The following is a 20,936-nucleotide window of genomic DNA, read 5'->3' as shown; positions in this document are numbered from 1 at the left end:
TCTGAATGTTCTTAATTTTTTCCCTGATTTCTTGCACAATGAGCACATAATGTGTGCTTAATAGGATAGCTTCTTGGCCATACCTTTTTCCATTGTAGTAAGTTATCACACTGAAAAATCCTAGTAAATGATTCTTAAGTCTATCATTCATTCATGCTTGCATTCATTTATTCCCACATGAAAACACCTGAGTTTATTTTAAATACTGGATTTCAAAGTGCATTGTCTACCTAAGATTTAGGGTCCAAAATCAAGTAATTAATTTTTTTAGCTAACTTAACTTTTGAAATTTACTTTGTTATATTTCCTAGTACTTTAAGTAGACTAACAAAAAAAAAAGATTATGGTATGGAAACATATAGAATTTCTTTCAAAACAGCTGAATTAATCAAATTAATCATTTATTTAAAAAAAGGAATTTAAAATAAGGGCTAAAGTGACATGGCTTGTTTCATTTGCCCTCCCACATGAAGGTTATGTTATATTAAAATGCTAATTATATTTAGATGTGAAATATGACTTTTTAATTAAGTATCCTAAATTATTAATGCCCAATAATAGTATCTATAATTCATGTATTTTAATTAAATTTAGATTCAGCTACATATGATAAAACATCAAATATTTATTTCTCTCTCACATAGAATAAGTCTATAGGTGGTTCAGGGCTGGTATAGTAATCTCAGAGTCATCAAGGACCCAGACTCCTTCTGACTTTATGCTCTGCTCCACTTGAGGAGCAGTGGAGGCTTCTGTTCTCAAGTTCATCTTTTGGTCCAAGTTGACTGCTAGTGCTGCATCTTCCCATATCCCATACAAGAAGAAGAAAAGAGGTGAGAGGGCAAAATGGTGTGCTTCCTAGTTGTGTTAACACCCTTTAAAATATTTCCCAGGAACATCTGTGCCCCTACCCCAATTATGTCTACGTATATCATACGACAAATTTGAAAAAAATGGGAAGAATTGGGCATGGAGTGGCAGTTCTTACCCGTCTATACTCTCCATTCAGTGGCACACAAACTGAATTCTGACTTCTGGTAGTTGCTTGATCCAGCTAAGCCCCATTTTTCTCAACTGTAAAGTGAAAATTACATTAGTATCTACTTTGTTGCATTGTTTTTAGTGTTAATATGTGCCACAGACCTAGTACAAGGCCCAGAATGTAGAAGTACCGAATAAATTGGTAGCTAACTTTATTTTTCATTACCTTGTCTCTTCCCAAAGATGATGGTCTTTTTGATGAGGTAGGTGCGCTCTTGCCCTCTTTCATCATGTCTACCAATCAAGCCACTGGATATACAGTAGTGAAGAACCAGCCAAAGTCTCTGCCCTCATAGAAATTGCAATTTTTTGTCATTGAGAGTCCTGAAGGAATCACTACAGAGAGGTGATAGCTGAAAATACAGAAGGGAATGACTTCAACAGAGAAGTGAAGTAATGATTCTTATATTTCAATCTGTAGAAGAATCACATGGGTAGCAAATAAAAATGGAGATTCCTAGGCTTTCCCTTCACAGTTCTGAAGCTCACCCCTGAGATCAGGAATCTGTATTCTATTTCTAAACGTTCTGGATACAGATACTCATGGACCACACTTTGAAAAATTCTGGTCTAGGAAGGAGGGAGGAGTGAGGCTATGGTGAGAGCTTCCCAGGGCTTTAAGTCAGTTTCGACCCTTTCTTAGACCTCATGGCTTGTCTCATTAGGCTATTTCATTCTAGCTTAATCTAAATAATTCTTAGTTGTGAGAAGTTGTTGTGGTTGTTCACTGTATAGTATGTTTGGCAAGATCACTGGCATTTCCTCACTAGATGCCTGTAGTGGGGAAATTGCCCCAGATGAGCACCATAGATCTGGTTGAAATCTCGATTTTTCACCTAGAATATACATACTATTTGAAATGGAGCCTTTTATTTCTTCCCTCTGGAAGGGTGGAAGATGGAAGATACAATGCTTCCAGATTCATCTGCCAAATGCCCATTCGTAGCCTGGCATCGGGGTGTGGGTGTGCATTTTTCTAGAAGCGAGACTCCTGAGAACCCATCACGGTCATTCTCTGGCCATAAACTCCATACATCTTTTAAAGATCTCCATCCATCTTCCTTGTTGGTTACCCCCAAATATTCCTGTCTTAGAGATACAGGCATTTCTACTCTCAAAGGCAATTCAGGACTCTGATAAGAATGTGTTTAAAAGAAAGTTAAGTGAATTTACTTCAGTTTCTTACTTTTTACAAACAAGGGTATTGAGTTTAAAACAATTCAATTTTTTTTTTTTTTTTTTTTAGCGGTACGCGGGCTTCTCACTGTTGTGGCCTCTCCCGTTGCGGAGCACAGGCTCCAGACGCGCAGGCTCAGTGGCCATGGCTCACGGGCCCAGCCGCTCGGTGGTGGCATGTGGGATCTTCCCGGACCGGGGCACAAACCCGTGTCCCCTGCATTGGCAGGTGGACTCTCAACCACTGCGCCACCAGGGAAGCCCAAATCAATTGTTTTTATAACACCATTTTTGTTAAACAAAACATTTTCACATTTTACTTTATTCTCTCTGTATACTTTTTAATCCTTGTATGATGAGATAGATAATAAGTACCTTTTTAAAAATAAGGAAGAAAAACAAAGTGATAATTTATATTTTTTCCTTTAAAAATAATATTAAGAAATGCATCAGGCCAATGGTCTTGAGATTCAAACTAATTATGTGAGTGTTTTTGAGATAATATTTATGATAAGTAACTGCAATGCTGAAATTAGTGCTAGCTGAGCCCTTGAAACCAAGCAAATTGTAGGTAAACATTGAATATATTTCATAGTTTAGCATTAATTCGTTTTAAAGAGAAGGTTGGAGAGCTGTAACAGGTGGTGACTCTAGATGAAACAGAGATCACTCTTTCTTTCAAAGCTGTAGTTGTAGTGTATTTGAAATATTTACCATGGCAGTTTTTAGTGTATCAGGTAAAGAAATAATGAGGTAGCCTTTAAATCTTATAATAAATATGGAGGTGATTTAACTTTGTCAAAGGCTAGATTCACAGGGACTCCAAGATAGGGATTGTGCCTTGAGGAAACTTTCATCTTAGTATTAAGTAGGATTTTCAGTAGGGGCAAGATACTGTATCAGACTCTCTCCAACACTTTAATGTTTATCTTTGTTCACTGGTTAAAAGTTGTCATTTCGTTGGAAGTTTACAAAGTGCTTTTTTTTTTCAAAGAAGTTTTCCAGTTTCATAGATTTGAGGCTTGCTTTCAAAGGAACCACTAATATCCTTTCTATGATTTATGGCAATACTGTTATGCATGTCCAGTCTTTTGAGGATACTTTGTCCTTTAATCTGTGATTTTGAAAGTTTCTCGTATAGCTCAACCTCTTTTGCAAGAGAACAGACAATATGTTGTCCATCCGTAGAGGTTCTTTGTTGGACCAAAGAAATAATATTTCCAGTTTTAGATTGAAGGGAACCCTCCGGTGTTTTTGCTGTATTTTTCCTAAAGTACTCACTCCAGGAGAAACAGATTATAAGGTTCCAAACCAGGCCAAGCCCTGGCAGGCACTTGTAAGGGGACATATTCTAGCTTCTCAGGGGAACCACCTTAAATGCTCTTTATTTCTTATTTTGTTCAAAAATAATTGGAGCTGCAGTGTATTATTAAATACACTACACCTGGGAACAGAAGTCATACACTTAAAATTCCTGGTAATTGTCTTATTAGCTAGCAAGTTACTTTTCTTTTAGCCTCCATTCCCTCATGTATCAAACAGTAAGGATAAAGGGATGTATCTTTTTTTGGGGGGATAGAGTGAAGATTAAGTGATGTAAAATATTGGCTGGGATGCTCAATATATATTGAATCTGGAAAATATCCAAAGTACATTAACCCAATGCAGAGAAGTATTAGTCAAATTTTATCAGTAGGCTGCTCTTACAGATCAGTTTAAGAGGCAGCCTGAACTAAGAATCCATCACCCAACTGACTAAACACTGAGGACGCATATACCCAATCCTGCTGTGGCTTATGTGGTGCTAGCCAGAACATGATAATAAAGGGACAGGAAGTACTTGTTCATAAATAGCAAGAAGTCTAGTTCTGAGACAAGACTTTCACATGCACACAAAGTCTTTGAAGACAAAACAACAAATACGTAACTAATTATTTCATGCTAGCAAGAAATGTAACAGGAATTGAGCTGCAATCACCAAGGATAGCTCCATGGATGCTCATATTATGAGAATGGTTTATCTTTATTTTTTGGCTGACCTTTATTTCTTTTAGGAATGCACTCCACAGTCCGTTTTTGGGTCCCCAATAGCAGGTTCCTCTGTTACATTTATTTTGAGAATGACATTTCCTGAGCATTCTCCAAAAAAGGGAAAAATTAGATTGTAACTAGACCACCTCACCCATATTTCAGCCCTAGTCATCCCCACTGTCAGGTGGAAAAGAAAGCTTACCTCATTTTGGAAGTACCTTGTTCTTGTCTTGTTAAGGCTTATGGTACTCTCACCCTGGGTGTCTATTGGAATACCCTTCCCTGTGCAGACTTTGTTGGGCCTGAGTTACCCAGGTGGTCCAATAAATTATGATGAAGATTCTAAAAGGACTCACCCAAGGTACCCAGAACTTATGTAATAATCTTTTATAGTGACATACTTATTTAAAATTTTAAAAGTTTACTTTTAAAACTGGTGAAAATATATTGGTATCAATAACCCCATTTTACAGCTGAAGAAGCAGAAGCTCAGAGAGGTTACAAGAGTACCCCAAACTTTCCTAGTCAGCAGCTAGCACAGCCAAGATTAGAGCCAATTTCTCTTTGTGCTGTTGTGCTTTGTGCATTTGAAGGATGTTGCTTGTCCCTGTCCCCCTTAGACTAGTAGTTGAACAAGAAATACAGGATATAGTATCAGTCAGATAGTATACATGATGGTAACAACTAAGATATGTTGTGTTCTTAAAAACTATGTCAGCCTTACATAATATCATGGTGCCCATTGTGTGGTTGAGTAAAAGGCTTTGTTGTAGAAATTTAGAATAAAAAAGTTTTTTTCATAAACTTTGTGTAAATAGCAAGTGGTATATGTGGTGGCTAGTGGGAAAGAGAATTAGATGTTGTATTTGATCAAGTTTTCTTTGAAAATGTAAGTGACTTTTTAGTGGCTGTCAATAAAACGAGTAAGTAGGAGATGAAGTCCTTACTATGTGCCTAATTCATATCTCATGTGAATCGTGATTGCAGGACTGGAAGTTGGTGTGACCTTTTATTCCTTTATGACTTAAGGAAATCCACTTCATTACTGCTTGGTCACATGATTCATATTTATGAATAGTTAAAAGCCACCATAATTCATACTGAGCTCCAGATAAATGGAACCAATAGCCAGGAATAGAGAGTTCAGGGCAGGAAAACACTAAGATGGATTTGCCTGGTCAAAGAAGATTGCATGTAGTGTGTCACATGGGTAAACTGAAGCTGAGTTCTACCAGATATGAGTTTGTGAACCCAAGTTCACGAAGAACTTAATTTTTCTCTATTTCCTTTTATGTAAAGAATGAATGATGGTATCTATCTTATACGTCTTAGAGATCATTTATTAAGTCCCCAGAGCTATACCTAGCAAACACAGCTCAGTGCTTCACAGACGCTGGTACTGTTAATGAGAGAGACGATCCTTAAAGAAAGCCCAGTATTTTATACACAGAAAGTAATAAACACAAATAATTGAATTATGGATGTTTTCTGAGCAAAGGATGATCCTGAAGCTATACCACTGAGGGGAAGGGGTCATAAGACTTGTATTGTAGCTAGATAACATTTACTTTGTATATTATGTCCCTAAATCCCACTGTCCTGCTAATATTTTGCCTTTGGGTACTCTTCCATGGAAGAATAAACAGATTGATGACATGGGGAGTTGGGTACTGAACTAGGCATTGTGCCCTACCTTTCCGTCTTTGGACAAGCTTTGTCGTCTCTTACTTCCTCATCTGTAAAGTTGCAATTATTCAACAACATTCAGCAAATATTTATGGAAGACCCATATGCTAGACACTGTTTTAGGTGTTTGGGATATAGCTTGGGGTGAGGGACAATAAACCCATGAAAAAAATATTTGTTAGATGATGACGAGTGTATGAAGAAATACTAAAATGGAAAGAGGAGGAGTTAATGGTGGGAATGGAGTTGCAATTTGGAAAGAGAAGTTTTCACTGAGATACTGATATCTGATTAAATATCTGATGGAGTTTAGTGACCAAGCTTTACAGGTATCTGAGGGAAGAGCATTCTAGGCAGAAGAAAAAAGTATAAAGGCACTGAAGGGCAAGCATGACTGGTCTGTCTGAGCAATAATCAAGAGAGCAATGTTTTATTTATTTATGGCTGTGTTGGGTCTTTGTTGCTGTGTGCGGGCTTTCTCTAGTTGCGGCAAGAGGGGCTACTCTTCGTTGCAGTGTGCGGGCTTCTCATTGTGGTGGCTTCCCTTGTTGTGAAGCATGGGCTCTAGGCATGTGGACTTCAGTAGTTGTGGCACGTGAGCTAAGTAGTTGTGGCTCATTGCTCTAGAGCACAGGCTCAATAGTTGTGGCACATGAGCTTAGTTGCTCCGCGTCATGTGGGATCTTCCTGGACCAGGGCTCAAACCCGTGTCCCCTGCATTGGCAGGTGGATTCTTAACCACTGCACCAGCAGGGAAGTCCCCAAGAGACCAATATTTAGTAGTGGAGTGAACAGAGAAATCAGAACTATTAGTAACCAGATTTTATGACCTTGAAGGCCACTGTGATCGTCTTGGATTTTACTCAGATTGAGATGGGGCACCATTGGACGATGTTGAGAAGAAAAGCAATATTATTTGAGTTTATGTAACAGGACTATTCTGGCTCCTGTTAAAGGGAGGAAAGAGTGAGGAGCAAGGAAGCTAGTTAGGGGAAGATATTGAAACAACCTAACAAGAGATTCTGTTGGGGCTTGGCCATGGTGGTAATAGTGGAGAAGGTGAGAAAAGGTCAAATATTGGATATATTTCAAAGATGCTGCTGACAGACTATGATGGAAGATTGGATGCTGGGTCAGAGAGAACAAGGTGTAATATAAAATTCTGGGTTTTTAACCTAAACAGTTGGAAGAATTATGTTGTCAATAACTGAGACTAAGAAGACAGTGGGAAGAGCAGGTAGCTCATACTTGTCTCTGGAATGTTGGGAAGAGTCATTAAGAAAAGTCTGAAGAAGCTTAGGTTATTCTCTAAATGTTGAGAGGTCTTTGTGAAAGTAACAACTTTTGCAAGAACCTGAAGTAGGATCCAGATGGAAGTTAAGTACTTAACAATTCACTGTGTTCTAAGTAAGATAGGAAAACTTTACCTGAATCTGTGACAATGTACACAGTGAACACTTGGAAATTAATTAAATATGTGATGAAACTGGTAGTGAGTTTACATCTTACAATGAGAAAAGTAGTGGCCAGGAAAAAAGAAAAGTATTTGGAGAGTATTATTCTATGTCTACTCAAAGAATGTTTCAAAGTAGGCAGAAAAATGTATTCAATTATGAAAAGCCATGGGTTAACTGCTCAAATTTAAAACTAATTTAATTAAAATTACTGACTTTAAAAGATGCATTATACCGAAGACCTCTTATGAGCCCTTGAATAATGATATCCATTTCTTTTTGTTGTTATTCTCATTTCTGTAATAAAAGAAGAGTTGAGGGCTTCCCTGGTGGCACAGCAGTTGAGAGTTCACCTGCCGATGCAGGGGACACGGGTACGTGCCCCGGTCCGGGAAGATCCCACATACCATGGAGCGGCTGGGCCCGTGAGCCATGGCTGCTGAGCCTGCGCGTATGGAGCCTGTGCTCCGCAACAGGAGAGGCCACAGCAGTGAGAGGCCCGCGTACCGCAAAAAAAAAAAAAAAGAAGAAGAAGAGTTGAAATTTTAGGTTGATGTAGTGAATTATTTTGTATAGTTACATATATGTCTAAGATTTCACATCAGTTTTCTGCATTATATTTAAGAGATTATTCTTTATGAATTATACAAGGAGAGCAATATGCTAATGAGGGAGAAACAATATTAATATACCCCTGTTAATCAAAGCATAGCCTTTGGGGGGAGGGTTCGAAGGCCCATAGTGGATATGGTAAATGGGTTTAACCTTGATTGCTCACTCTCATCAATTGCTAGTGATTGACTGCAGTGTGTTTTGAGAAGAATTCTGAGATCTTGTCTAGGATCAATAGAACAAAGGACTGTTATTGACTGGATGTGCCTGATAAAGGTACCAATGAAGAAATGGTAGCAAGTATGTCACACATGAACCATCCTTGCCTTCACTAAAAGAGGCATTTCTGGAAGAGGCTTGGAGCATTGACAAGTATGGCTTGTTTAAAGGTTACCCATTCTGTTTTTGTTCTGTTTTGTTTTGTTTGTTTCTTTTGCACCTAACTTACTTCTTGGTACCTCCTGGTCTTTCCAGACTGTAGCCTAGGCAATGTCCTCTCTTTATAGTTTGACTTTTAATTATCCTGGATTTTTTGGTTAGTCTATTTTCAAGACCTGGCCTTTGCTAATTTATTTGGTTAATAAATATGAACAAAATATAACCAAATGCAGCAAGATTGGTATGCTTAAGTTTTGGGAAGCTGGGTGGATGAAACTTTCAAGCACCCCCGAAGAATATGTAGATTCAACACTGTGAGTCTATTGGTGGGTTAAGATAACGAGATAAGCTGATCTCAGTTGAAGACAGCAGGTGTTAGGTCCAATGGGCTAAAAATTTAAAATAGCCCATTTTATAGAACAATGGATTTAAGACTTTAGGAAACAAATCTAGGAAACCCAACTGTATTTTGATGGAGTTGAAGCACAGGGCTTGGGAGGTTGATCTTCAGTGTTTGATGTGCAGAAGAGGGAACTGTGTTTGAGGTAGCTTAGGACACTCTCAGCTGGGTTCTGACGACAATATAAGAGTTGAATTAATTAGGCTGTTGAACTTCCCAGGTAACATTATTATGCTTTTCAATAAGAAATATCTAGAAATAATATCTTAACCAAAACAAAGAGTATGATTTTTTTTTGAAGAGCCTGAATTTTTGAAATGTTAGGCCCTATATGTGGTTGGATAATTTTGTGTGTGGATTATTTTGATGCCTCTCAAATAAGATCTTTAAACATTACTTTCCAGGACCAGATTGGCTTCCCTCCACCTCCTACTAGAGCCATCTTGACTTTTCAACTATCCAGTCTTTCTCCAACCCCTATAAGCCCTAAATGTTCTTAGATATTTTGGGTGCCATGCACAAATCCCCCATGTTTTCTTATACTGAATCTTGAGCCCTCCTTTCCTCCATCTAAAAGATTCAGTAGTGCTACAAAAGATACAACTTACCGTACTTTTCTATTCTCCTTGTGAACTTCTCCATGTCTTTATCAGTACAACATTAAAACTGTAATAATCAGGCATTGAGAACAAGCCAAGGCGACAGTATCTTCAGTAAGAAAAAGGTTAGAGAGAGTCCAAAATGCTGGATTGGGTGGATGGAGGGTGTGGAGAAACCTTGAGAGGAGAAAGTAGAGGAGGAGGAGGTGCAAATGGAAAATATGATTTTAAAAAGACCCTTTTTAAAAAGACTCAAACGGTGATTTAAGGAAAGGTGGATCACAGTAATAATAAAAGCTTATGATTTGCTAAGGGCCTCCATGTGCCAGGCATTCAGCTTCAAGGGTATTATCTCATTTAATACTTAATAATCCTAGAAAGTGCTTTTTTTCACTTTTACTTTAGAGAAAGATAAGAAAGAGTTTCAGGTAGAGCTAGGTTAAGTAGCTCTCCCAAGATCACACAGCCAGTGATTAGACCCATCAGGTTTGAACTCAGGTTTTGAGTCCAAAGTCCAAAATCCAAGCTTTTCTTCACTGTAAGAGAGGAAAAGATAGAACAGGATGGAGTAACAGGGAGAGTTGGAAGTGGAGCATGAAATGTAAGAATGCATTGCCAGAGGGGAGAGAATGTACAGGACTTGGAAGAATGGGGTGGAAAGAGGGTACTAGAATCCTGAGGAGGGGTAGCAAACACTCCTTGGGGAAGGGGTCTCTTCTGCTGCTCTTTACTCTCTTCATCCAGGACTCAGGTAGCAACAGAGGCTTTGACCAGCTCTTTCCACACACCTGATGAGGAGAGAGTTATGGGCTGGATGGCAGTTTAGCTTTCCCCAACATATGAATAATGCCACATGATACAACTGTCAGTGATTGAATGTGGAGAGGAGTGAACAGATGGTGAAGAATAATCCAGGCTTCCAGATTATGCTCCCTTCCCAAGCACAACCCTCCATCAACCAGCACCCAAACCTGTGGTCCTTGACTCTTTGGATCTATTCTTCACTTAGTAGTTGCACATTGTATCCTGGAGCCTAGGAGCTGTTTTGTAAGGTGTTAAATGGCCTTTATCACTTATCAACAAATATACCATGACCATGCAAAGTTCAGCATTTCTGAGAGTACTGGGCCCATTGGTGGCTCTTTGATTCATTTTGTGAAGACTTATTTCTCTTGGATTCTTGGGCAGTGGCTTGTCTTAAATTTGCCTCCCAGTAATGGTAATGCAGAATAGTGCGGGAGAATGAGGGAAATAAAGGGATCAAATGTGGTGACCTTCTGCTAGCTGGCTGCCCCATACGGAAGGTAAAAAGGAGCTGTAGCCCTTTGAAAGTCTGAGCCTTGGTTGGTGAAGACACGATGATTCTCATGATCAGAGATGACAAAATCAATGCATGGAATATGTATGTGACATAAAGATATTCCTACCCAGGAATATCTCCCAGTTTGTAATATATGTGTATATATATATATATATATATGTATATATATATATATATATATATATCCATCCTTTGGCACATGGTCTCTTGTTGGATTTATTTCCTATGCTTCTGTTATGTGAAAACAGCCCAGAGAAAACCTCTGGGCCAGGAGATCCTGATGTGTAGGAAAAGGAACAGTATGGGAAGGCAGAAATATAGAAAAGGGAGGTGGGGACTTCCTGGAGGAATAGAGATGCCTGTTCATAACTTTCCAAGGGGTAACACATCCCAATACTCCCATTTCTCCTTGGGATTCCAAGGTTAGCAAAAATGCCTTGTCTGGGGTTGAGCAAAAACAGTTCTGCTTTAAATGGTGAGGAAAAAAATGGCTCTAAACCATATTTAGGAAATTTGTTGACTGTAATTAAGCCTTCATGGGAATCCCCAAGGTTTACTTACCTATAATTGAAAAAATGTAAATGAAGACAGTTAATCAGTGGACTGGCTGGCTAAGAAGTACTACCTACCTCAATGAATTAGAAAGGAAAACACAAATATGTCCAGTTGAGAAAGTTACCTGAGAACCAATTGGTAAATTTCTCAGCAACACTGGAGCTTTTTTTTTTTTTAGCCTGGCTGAGATTGCAGTGCTTGTCTGCTAAGGCCTTTGCCAACTTCATCTTGAGCCATTACAGACATATTTCCCAACAACTGGTCTTCAGCCTTGGGAGAGCACCAGCTGCCTCCCTGGCAGCACTCAAGGAATCCCTGCAGAAAAAATAACAGACCTTTTCTCCTCCTTTCTGCTGTGATTGAGCCACTACATAAAGTTGAAAAACATTTACTTTTCAAGATCCTGTAATCAAATGGGAACACCCTTGGGATTAAGCCAACTCTTCAGGAGTTAGCCTACAGTATTCTTGCTTTCAGTTATCAAGGATTAGTACATCTTCTAATATTAATAGATTTAATGCAGTCTATTTTTTGTTTTAATGATCGTCACAGCCATACCTGTGATGGTCATTTTCACTTCAGACATCATACTTGTTAGTATATTCAGCTAATTTTTACCCTCTGATTTAAAATCATCCCCAAAATGCTTTGTACTTCTGTTCATACTTATGTCTTCAGCTTAATTATTTCATTAATTAGCAACTCATACTGTGGTGTCAGTACAAATTCACAATTTGTCCCTTAAAGTCAGCTATGGGAAAAAAGATTAAATGCTGCATCATTTAAATAAAAAAAATACTTGTTCGAGGTTGATTAGTAGTAACAGAAACAGAAAATATTAAACAATTTAAATATAGAAGTATCTGTGTTATAAACTATATCAAGTTGTTTTTGACAACTTTTTCAAAATATGACCTCTTGGAGGAGGGAGGTAAAGAAGTTTCCTTTCTCATGCCACTGAGCATATTCTCAAAGAGCAAGGTGCTATGATTGATTAGTAATGCCTGCCATGGACACCATAGGGGTGAGTGCAAATTGCTGCCCTATGTTCACCACTGTCACTGTCTTAACAAGAAGGAATTCAGCTTTGCTAATTTATTTCATTGTTGATGTTTGATGAGGAAGAGTGTGTAGACTAGGACACTGAAATGAGGGTTTACCACACAGGAATAATCTTTTTTGTATTCATGTAAACATCCATGAAGTGGGGAAAGATGTGATTAGGCTGAACCTTTTCACCATATCTTTGTTTGCTTCAGTTATTTATTACCCTGGACTTGCTAGCATTTTATAAAAGTGTTATTGATATAGACTCTGGAAAATGTAGGGAGATATTTCAAGGTATTTCAAATGTATCACAGTTTCTAAGGGGATCAAATATCTCTTCAAATCCTCATGGATTTTTCAAACATGAAATGTTCTTCTTGGCAGATAATAGGCTGCAATGCTGTGGGTTTCTAACCTCCCATTCATTAACAGCAAAACTGACTTGTAGCAAAGTTTCTTTTTTTTTTTTTTCCTGCGACTCCTTTTGGAGAGATAACTGTTTAAATATAAATAAATGGCCAGCTCCAACAGACAGATTCCAGTTTTCTCAGGGTATTTACTTTCAATTTATTATCAATTCTTCCAGCACAACTTCCTCCCCTCAAAACACTACCCCAGCCCTGAATATGTATAGTGGAGGCCCATTAAAATATTTCTTGTTCTTATATGTTAAACACTAAGTTAGTCCCATTAAAAGATCTTGCACATGGTTAAAATGGACTCTACCCATTTTAGCATTCTCAAAGTCATTAGCACTATCAGTTATTATTTGAGAAGATTAGAATAAAAGAGCCTAGGCCCAAATGGGACTAGGTTACCATTCCCAGGCACTTCTAAGCTTTTCAAGGTAATCACTCCTTGGCTTTTATATTTCAAAATCACCTTCAAAATGATTTGGTTTATTTTATTCAATTTAGCTTAGCCAGTAATCCAATGACATTTGCATTATTTTTAATGCAAGGACGGATTGCTTTGTGCTTGGGATTTGCATGAACTACCATTTATGGTTCATTATTTTGTGGTAATAGATAATCAGCTTTTTGGAAATAGATTCATTTCCAGGTTATATTTCTATCTCTACATGCATATTTTAAATGGATTAATGTGGAGCACAGTGAAATCCTAATTCTCTTCTCTAATTATATTCCTGACCCTCACAAATTAACATCCTAAGTTGTTCACTATGTCATATGTGGTTAATCCAATGCATTTCTCTCCACCTCTTTCAGATTACTTTGCACTCTACCTATGTGTAGCACACACACACCTCACTATGTCCAAAGTTAAACTCAACAGTTCAGCACTTCAGCTTCCCTCTTATTTCTATCACCTGGATGAATACATCCATATATACCAAACTGTACTAGCTAGGAATTTCAGAATTGTCCTTCTTCAGCACTCTTAACCATCCAGGCATGAACAACGTTCTATTTAACCCATTAGAAAAGTAGTAGAAAAATAGAGGGATAGACTGTAGGGTAGAGAGTAAATGACAATTTGGTATTTCAAGAAATGCAGTTGCACTTTCATTTGAAAGAGTGTGATTTGAGTCATGCAGTCACATTTCTGTCAAATTCTGTTTCTATTGGAACTGAACACCTCTTGCAGTATAATCCCCATGTTAATGAAATAGCATGAAACATAATGACATGGTGTTTCAGAAATCTTCAGATGATCCTGTAAATTTTGAGTCATTGTAAGCACTTTTCACAATTCATAAGGAATTAAGCAGCACAAATATCAATTAATGGAAGAATCACATTTCAGGAAGTCTTCCCTCTAGTATTTCTCTCTACTCAAAACGCAAAATGAGGAAAGTGTAGGGAAAGAGAAATCTGTCTATTAGAAGTTAAGTGAGGTTAAGAAGAAGAGAGTGGTAATAGAGGCAGAAAAAGAGCCAGAAAAACCCTATATAATTGGCTGTAAAACAGCTCTCCCGCCCTTATTTGCTTTTCATGGACTGTAATAGAACAAGATGTGAGGAAACATCTGTTGCCTTTTTAAAATAGTACTTTGATATTTTAAAAAGAATAGTGACAGAATTAGGAGAAGCCTAATTTCCGTGGTTAGGGACAGCAGACACCTATGGAATAGAATAGAGAGAATTAATCTAGTACAGCTTGATAAATTTGGGGACTATGGATTCGTCTGCCATGCTCGACACTGAGAAGCATCATAGAGCAATGGTTAGAGCATGGGCTCTGGAGTTAGGCTTCCTGAGTTTAAATCTTGGCTTTCCCACTTAGCTGAGCATAATAGTATTCCCTGTCTGAGGGGTGGATGTGAGATTGAATGAGAGAAAGGAAACTTGAGAAGTTAGTCCAGAGACTGGCTCATGGTAACATTTGCTAAATGTAAGATATTATTATTATTTTTTTTAATTAAGTAGCCACTTCTTTTAGACTTGATATAAGAATTTAATGGGCTGCCTCATAGGAATAGAAAGGCCCTTGAGCAGGAAAAGATACAAGTCTCTTTCTGTGGATAAGTCTAGTCAGTGTATATGCAAGCCAGCTTGAGGAATGGCTGGCGACAGCCCACATTTGAGACTTATTTAAGCTAGCAAGACCAGCCCAGATAAAGGCTTGGGACACTAACCAGAGTAGCTGAGCCCCACCTGAGGGTACAACAATATACAGCAGTCATTACAGCTATATATTGAATGTACTTCATAGAAACAGAGCAAGTACAAGAAAAATCTGCAGGGATCAGATCCCAGGAACTGCTGCTGTCAAGGTGCATCCAAGCCAGGAGACCAGTCAAAAGGCCAGGAAGGATTGCTGGGCAGTAGCACATCCCAAGCCAGGAGATTTAGTTAGAAAGAATTCAGGCTCTGAGGATGAGACTAAAAATCACAGACCAGGTGAGATGGACGCTCTCACTAGACTTAGTCATGATGTTTATAGGCTGCCCAGACAGAGTTAATAATTGAGATCAGTTCATTTCGAATGATAGTCACTGAAAAACAAGACCCCAGAGATTAAATGATGCTTCAGAGAAGTAATGCAATGTAGTGGTTCAGATGTTGGGCTTTGGAGAGAGAGAGTACAGGTCTTAACTCCTACTTTGCCAGTTACTACAGGGACAAGTTATCCTACCTCTCTAAGCTTTCCTTTTCTCATCTTTAAAATGGGGCTAACAGTTTCTACTACAAGGATTTTTGAAACTTGAGTCATGCAAATTAATTAAAGGGACTAAGGCAATGCCAAGCACCTAGTAAGTGCTCAAGTAATGTTGGCTATTAATATTATTAGAATTTCATTAACACGTCTTGTTTGAAAATGCCCTAGTTACAGTATACACCACAAAATAGAACACAATTATGTGAAATAAGTTTTCTTAAACCTTCCATTTAAAAATCTTCTTTCCATGTAGCTTTACTCTTTTTAATGTATTTTCTTTAGGAAGTGAATTTTTAGCAAGATGTGCCACTTGGAAACCAGGTCTCAGTGCTATTTTGGACAAGTATAAAGGAGACCCATTTTTAAATAAAACAAATTATGATTGTGCTGAAAATGATCTAAATCATTACAGTGGGTATAGGGCAAATGGTAAAATTTATCCCTGGGGAATTCAAGTTTTAAGAAGAAGTCAAATTTTGTATTAATTTTAGATTGGCCTTATTGCCTTGGAGTATATTTGTTCAGGCTTACCTGGCCCTCACCTCCTCGCTTTGCCTTGCCATGAATTCAGTACCTGCCCCACCAGGTGGCTTGAACAAAATCATTGACTTTATAATTTAGAGCTGTCTCACTGTCAACTAATGTGTTAGGTTTATTCATAGGATTCCTGTGTCAGGCTGGGAGAGCAAAGGGGTTCTGAAGAAGAAACAGGCTATCATATTTTTGCAGCAGAATTAGACACCATCTATCTGAAAGTGGAATCTGTGGTAAAAATCTCCAAATTATTTGTAATTCTTCTTTTTGGATCCACTCAATTCTCCCAACTCAATTCTCCCAAGATTTGCTTTTCGGGGGACAATTTAAAATACAATAGACATATCTTGCCCTAATCTACTTCTGCTAATTCTGTTACCCCAAAGCAAATCAACAGAACTGTCCCTGATATAATATCATTCTACTCTCTCTTTACCCATAGCACACAACAAAAGTAACTAACTTTATGACCGAATTTTACTCTTTTCTGAAACCTTATAGACTTTTACAGGGAACTGTCGTTTGGCCAAGGGGTATGGTATCTAGCTCCTAAAGAAACTATGACTGATCTAATCATCCCAGCATTTTGCTATCTTATCTGTTTTCTTCATTATTTGTACTTCTGCCTGGGGGTATAATTGGAAAGATGAAAAAGTGAGATTCAGTTGGATAATTAGCTGTGATGTTACCAAACTTGTTGATGGTGGAAGTCCTGAAATCATTGGTTGAAATAAGCCTTGAGAGAGTCTTTGGGTGTCATTAATCCAGTGGTTCTTAACCTTTGGCATGAATCAGAATCCCCTGGATTGCCAGTTTTTTTTGATTCAGAAATGTGGGGATTGGCCTGAGAGAGTGCATTTCTAACAGGTTCCCAGATGATGCTGGTTCAGAGACTGTACTTAGAGAATCACTGGACCAATCTGTGCCTGTTTTCCCTTCTATTAACATGAATAATCTAGAATTTGCTTTTCCTTAGCTAACTTTAGAAACTTATGCTGTAAAAGTAAACATTATGGGTTAAGCAGTTATTTTGGTATATGGACACCTTATACAGTGTAATAGAATTGGTAACATAACTAGTTATTCTATCCAATTGGTTGATTTAATTTGCAGAGCAATCAATTATATATTCATTGAGTCGTGGCTCTAATCCACAAATCTCAGCTTCTCTATATTATTGTGGCGTCAATGTAATACTGGCTTTTAATCATGTGTGTGTGTGTGGTGAAGCCTCAGTTTTACGGTATTGCAAGAAATTCATACGTAGAAAGCTTCTTCCATTGTTTTCTCAAATAATCTGATTTTATGAGCTTTTTTATGGTAGAAGAATTGAGTTCACTTCTCATAGAATTTTTAAACTCAGAATAATGTTTATTTAGCTTTAATAAAGGATGTGGAACAGATAACAGCCAGAACAACATAATAGAGTCTTTAGATATAACTTCTTTTTTTTAACATCTGTTTTGGAGTAGAATTGCTTTACAATGGTGTGTTAGTTTCTGCTTTATAACAAGTGAATCAACTATACATATACATATATCCCCATATCTCCTCTCTCTTGTGTCTCCCTCCCATCCTCCCTATCCCACCCCTCTAGGTGGTCACAAAGAACTGAGCTGATCTCCCTGTGTTATGCAGCTGCTTCCCACTAGCTATCTATTTTATATTTGGTAGTGTATATATGTCCATGCCACTCTCTCACTTTGTCCCAGCTTACCCTTCCCCCTCCCCGTGTTCTCAAGTCCATTCTCTATGTCTGCGTCTTTATTCCTGTCCTGCCCCTAGCTTTAGATATAACTTCTGATGTCCCCAGTCACTGCTTGGGACTTGCTTTGGTCACAAGAAATGACAAGTTAAGTGAAATCATGTCACATCACATAGTGGAGTCACTGTGTTTGGGGTCACTGGGCATAACACTGTTAATTACTTCATACCCAGAAGGTTGTACGCCTAGTTCCTATTCTCTAATATAGCTACACCGATTACAAGTTATACAATGAACAATCTCAGCAACTAGGAGCACATTACTTAGGAACATTCTTGGATCCCTCATTTAACTGCAATGGATACATTTCCTTAGTTGCTATTACAGGTTTAATGAACAGACTACATTCAGGCATCCCTGAGGCTGGAGTAACATTTGCAGTCCAGCTGTTAATTCTTTCCTTTCACTAGGTGACATGTAGAATCCTGGCTGAAAGGGGGTCTGAGAAATGCAGTTTTGAACTTTTCCAGCTTTTGTGGTCCAGGAGTTTGAAACAGTTATCGAAAGGTCTAGTATACAGTCTATAACACACTGCCTAGCTGGTTAAAAGCAGAAAAGAGGTAACTTGAAAAATACCTGGTCTTAGAGTCTGGAGATGAACTTCTACATCTACTCTGCTCTAAGTTGTGACTGGTCTTAGCAATTTTAAAGCCATTCTACCCAATAGGGTGGCAGTATGGTACAGTAGTCCAGTCTTTAAGGACCCCATCACTTAAGCTGTATAAACCTGTGAAAATTGCTGGACCTCTGCATGCACCAGATCTCTCACCATATAATGGCAATGACAGTGATACCTCCGTCACAGGGTCGTTGTGAGAGTTAAGTGAGGAAACAAAGTTCTTAAAATAGCATTTGGCACATCGTAAGAAATCAATATTTCATTAGCGCATGGATAAGGGGGTCTCATTGAATGTTCTTTGACCTATGCAAGCCTGACACAACTGTTGATATTTTATATGAGGTATATTTAAGACCTGGGAATAGTCAGGTACCGCAGCACAATAAACACCTAAGTAAAAAGTCAGTGCACCCACGGACGTATTCCTCTGCTTGGCTGCCTGCATCCCTACCAATCCTGAGCTCAAGATGGAGAAATAGTCTACAAATAGATACTTCCACTGGGAGAGCCATAAAACCCCTTATAACGTTTTATTCTTTAGTGCCTGCCAAATGCTTTTCAAATAATTGTCATTATTACCAATCAGCCTAATGCAATAACATGAGATGTTCCACTTTGGAAAACTTTTGTTATGTTGGAATTCTTACATGCCAAAAGGAGGGTTTTGTCTTTCGAGGTACTGGGATTTTAGAAAACTGTGTATCGTCGAGTATCCTCTATTTTTTCTTTTTATTTTGGGATTAGGGCTAGAAGACAGGTGACTGCTTTGTAACCTATTCTCCTTATCATGTAACAATCTGCTCCTTTTTTGGCAATACTGTATACTTGCATAAACACAACATTGTTTTAACTGAGAAATTGCACCTCCATCTTCTGAATGTTGTGCCTTGGCTAACCCAAGTATATTTCATTCTTCTTCTACTCCAGCTGGACAGTGCCACATCACTCATCCAGGCAGCTAAAAATCTGATGAATGCTGTTGTCCTCACGGTGAAAGCATCTTATGTGGCCTCAACAAAATATCAGAAGGTCTATGGGACAGCAGCTGTCAACTCACCTGTTGTGTCTTGGAAGATGAAGGCTCCAGAGAAGAAGCCCCTTGTGAAGAGAGAAAAGCCTGAAGAATTCCAGACACGAGTTAGACGAGGTTCTCAGAAGAAACACATTTCGCCTGTACAGGCTTTAAGTGAATTCAAAGCAATGGATTCCTTCTAGGACAATAGGCTTTAACAAGAAAGCTTTTTCTTTCTTTTCCTTTTCTATTCTTTTCTTTTTAATTCCATTTTTGTATGTATACCTGCTGACTCATATGCCTCTGGCATGGGGAACTAAGGGAGCAGTGTCTGTTTGCATGTAAGATGAGATGTGATCAATACTGCTGATCCATCTGTAGCCCAGGGAGGGGACAGGGAGTTCCTGTCCCAAGGTGGCACAGAGCTGTCCTTTGCAACATTCTAGTAAAATTGGGCAAAGAGTTCACATTGCAATGTTTATGGGAGTGGGGGGGATGGGGAAAATAAACTTAACTCTACAAAAGCAAACTCTAATGCATGCAAGAATCATTAAGTTGGCAGGTATATTAATAAGCGAAAAATCTGGAAGTGTAATGGTAGAACATAAAGCTTGTATTGCTTCTGTTTCAGTGCAAAAGTGTACTAGCCAATACGCTTAAGTGTGTGGCCCACAAATTGAGCAATTTAATGTTGACATCATATCGATGATATTATGTGGAGTTTTTACTAAGGGGGAACTAACTCGTCCAGCCGAAAATGTTTCTTTTAATCTGTATTCTGTTCTTTCTCTCCTAGTCGTGCCATTACTAGTGCTCATGTTATCAATTTCCCCCTTTACTGAAAACATAAACATTTATTTAAAACAATTATAATCCTTCTGGGGGCACTGGAAGCACAATGTGGTGATCATCTTGCTTTTACTTTTTTAAAAATTTGAACTATGATTTTGCTAGAAATAGGAGGCCCAGTGATGGAATGTTAGAGGAATGGAAACTGACAGTGTGTGAAGATTTAGAGGCAAATACATAGGTGTAGCTTGGAGTGCTGGTATCTAATATACCATTGTATCCACTAACTCAAAATAAACACATTTAATCTTGACATCTGAAGAATGCTTTCCTTCTTTGAATGCATGCTTATAAAAGATTAGCTCATCTTCTTGAAAACTGATTAAAAATGCTTTGTGTTCATTTTTAGAAATTGGAGGTAAAAGTAGCTAGGTGATATGTAAAGAAAACTGGGATATCTTTAAGTCCAGGAATTGTTTTTTTGTGTGTGTTTTCCCATGTGTTTTTATTCACTTTCAAACTGAATCTAAAATGAGAAAGTCATGTGTTAGAATTTTCTGGGCCATGTTTAGCCCTGGGCTAAAACTTAAGAAACAACGTGTTCTCAGAGAGAAACTGAATAAATATATATATATATATATATATATATATAGAGAGAGAGAGAGAGAGAGAGAGAGGTCCATTAATTTCAAAATATTTTATTCATTCCAATATTTTATTCATTCATTCATTTTTTTATATATACTGTAAAAAAGAGGGTCTCTGTCCCATTACTAAGAAAGAGTGGGCTGTAGT

The 20,936-nt window shown here is 38.1% G+C and overlaps 1 protein-coding gene across 4 annotated transcripts in view; it reads left to right on the top strand.

Moving 5' to 3' along the window:
- CTNNA2 (catenin alpha 2) overlaps positions 1-20,530 on the top strand; it is a 1,229,110-nt gene extending 1,208,580 nt beyond the window's left edge. For 3 of the 4 annotated variants that reach the window (XM_029231357.1, XM_029231356.1, XM_029231354.1), the window contains one exon: positions 19,268-20,530. In XM_029231357.1, coding sequence (XP_029087190.1) covers positions 19,268-19,555 — 288 coding nt within the window. In that variant the 3' untranslated portion in view covers positions 19,556-20,530. The remainder of the gene's footprint in view (positions 1-19,267) is intronic. The other variant, XM_029231355.1, reaches the window with a different exon arrangement.
- Positions 20,531-20,936: the final 406 nt, after the last annotated feature.

Source organism: Monodon monoceros, unplaced genomic scaffold (genome assembly GCF_005190385.1).
Source record: "Monodon monoceros isolate NGI ecotype Baffin Bay Population unplaced genomic scaffold, NGI_Narwhal_1 Super_Scaffold_19, whole genome shotgun sequence".
Classification (NCBI taxonomy): Eukaryota; Metazoa; Chordata; class Mammalia; order Artiodactyla; family Monodontidae; genus Monodon; species Monodon monoceros.
Note: the sequence above shows the minus strand (reverse complement) of the source record. Positions and strands in the feature narration are given on the sequence as shown.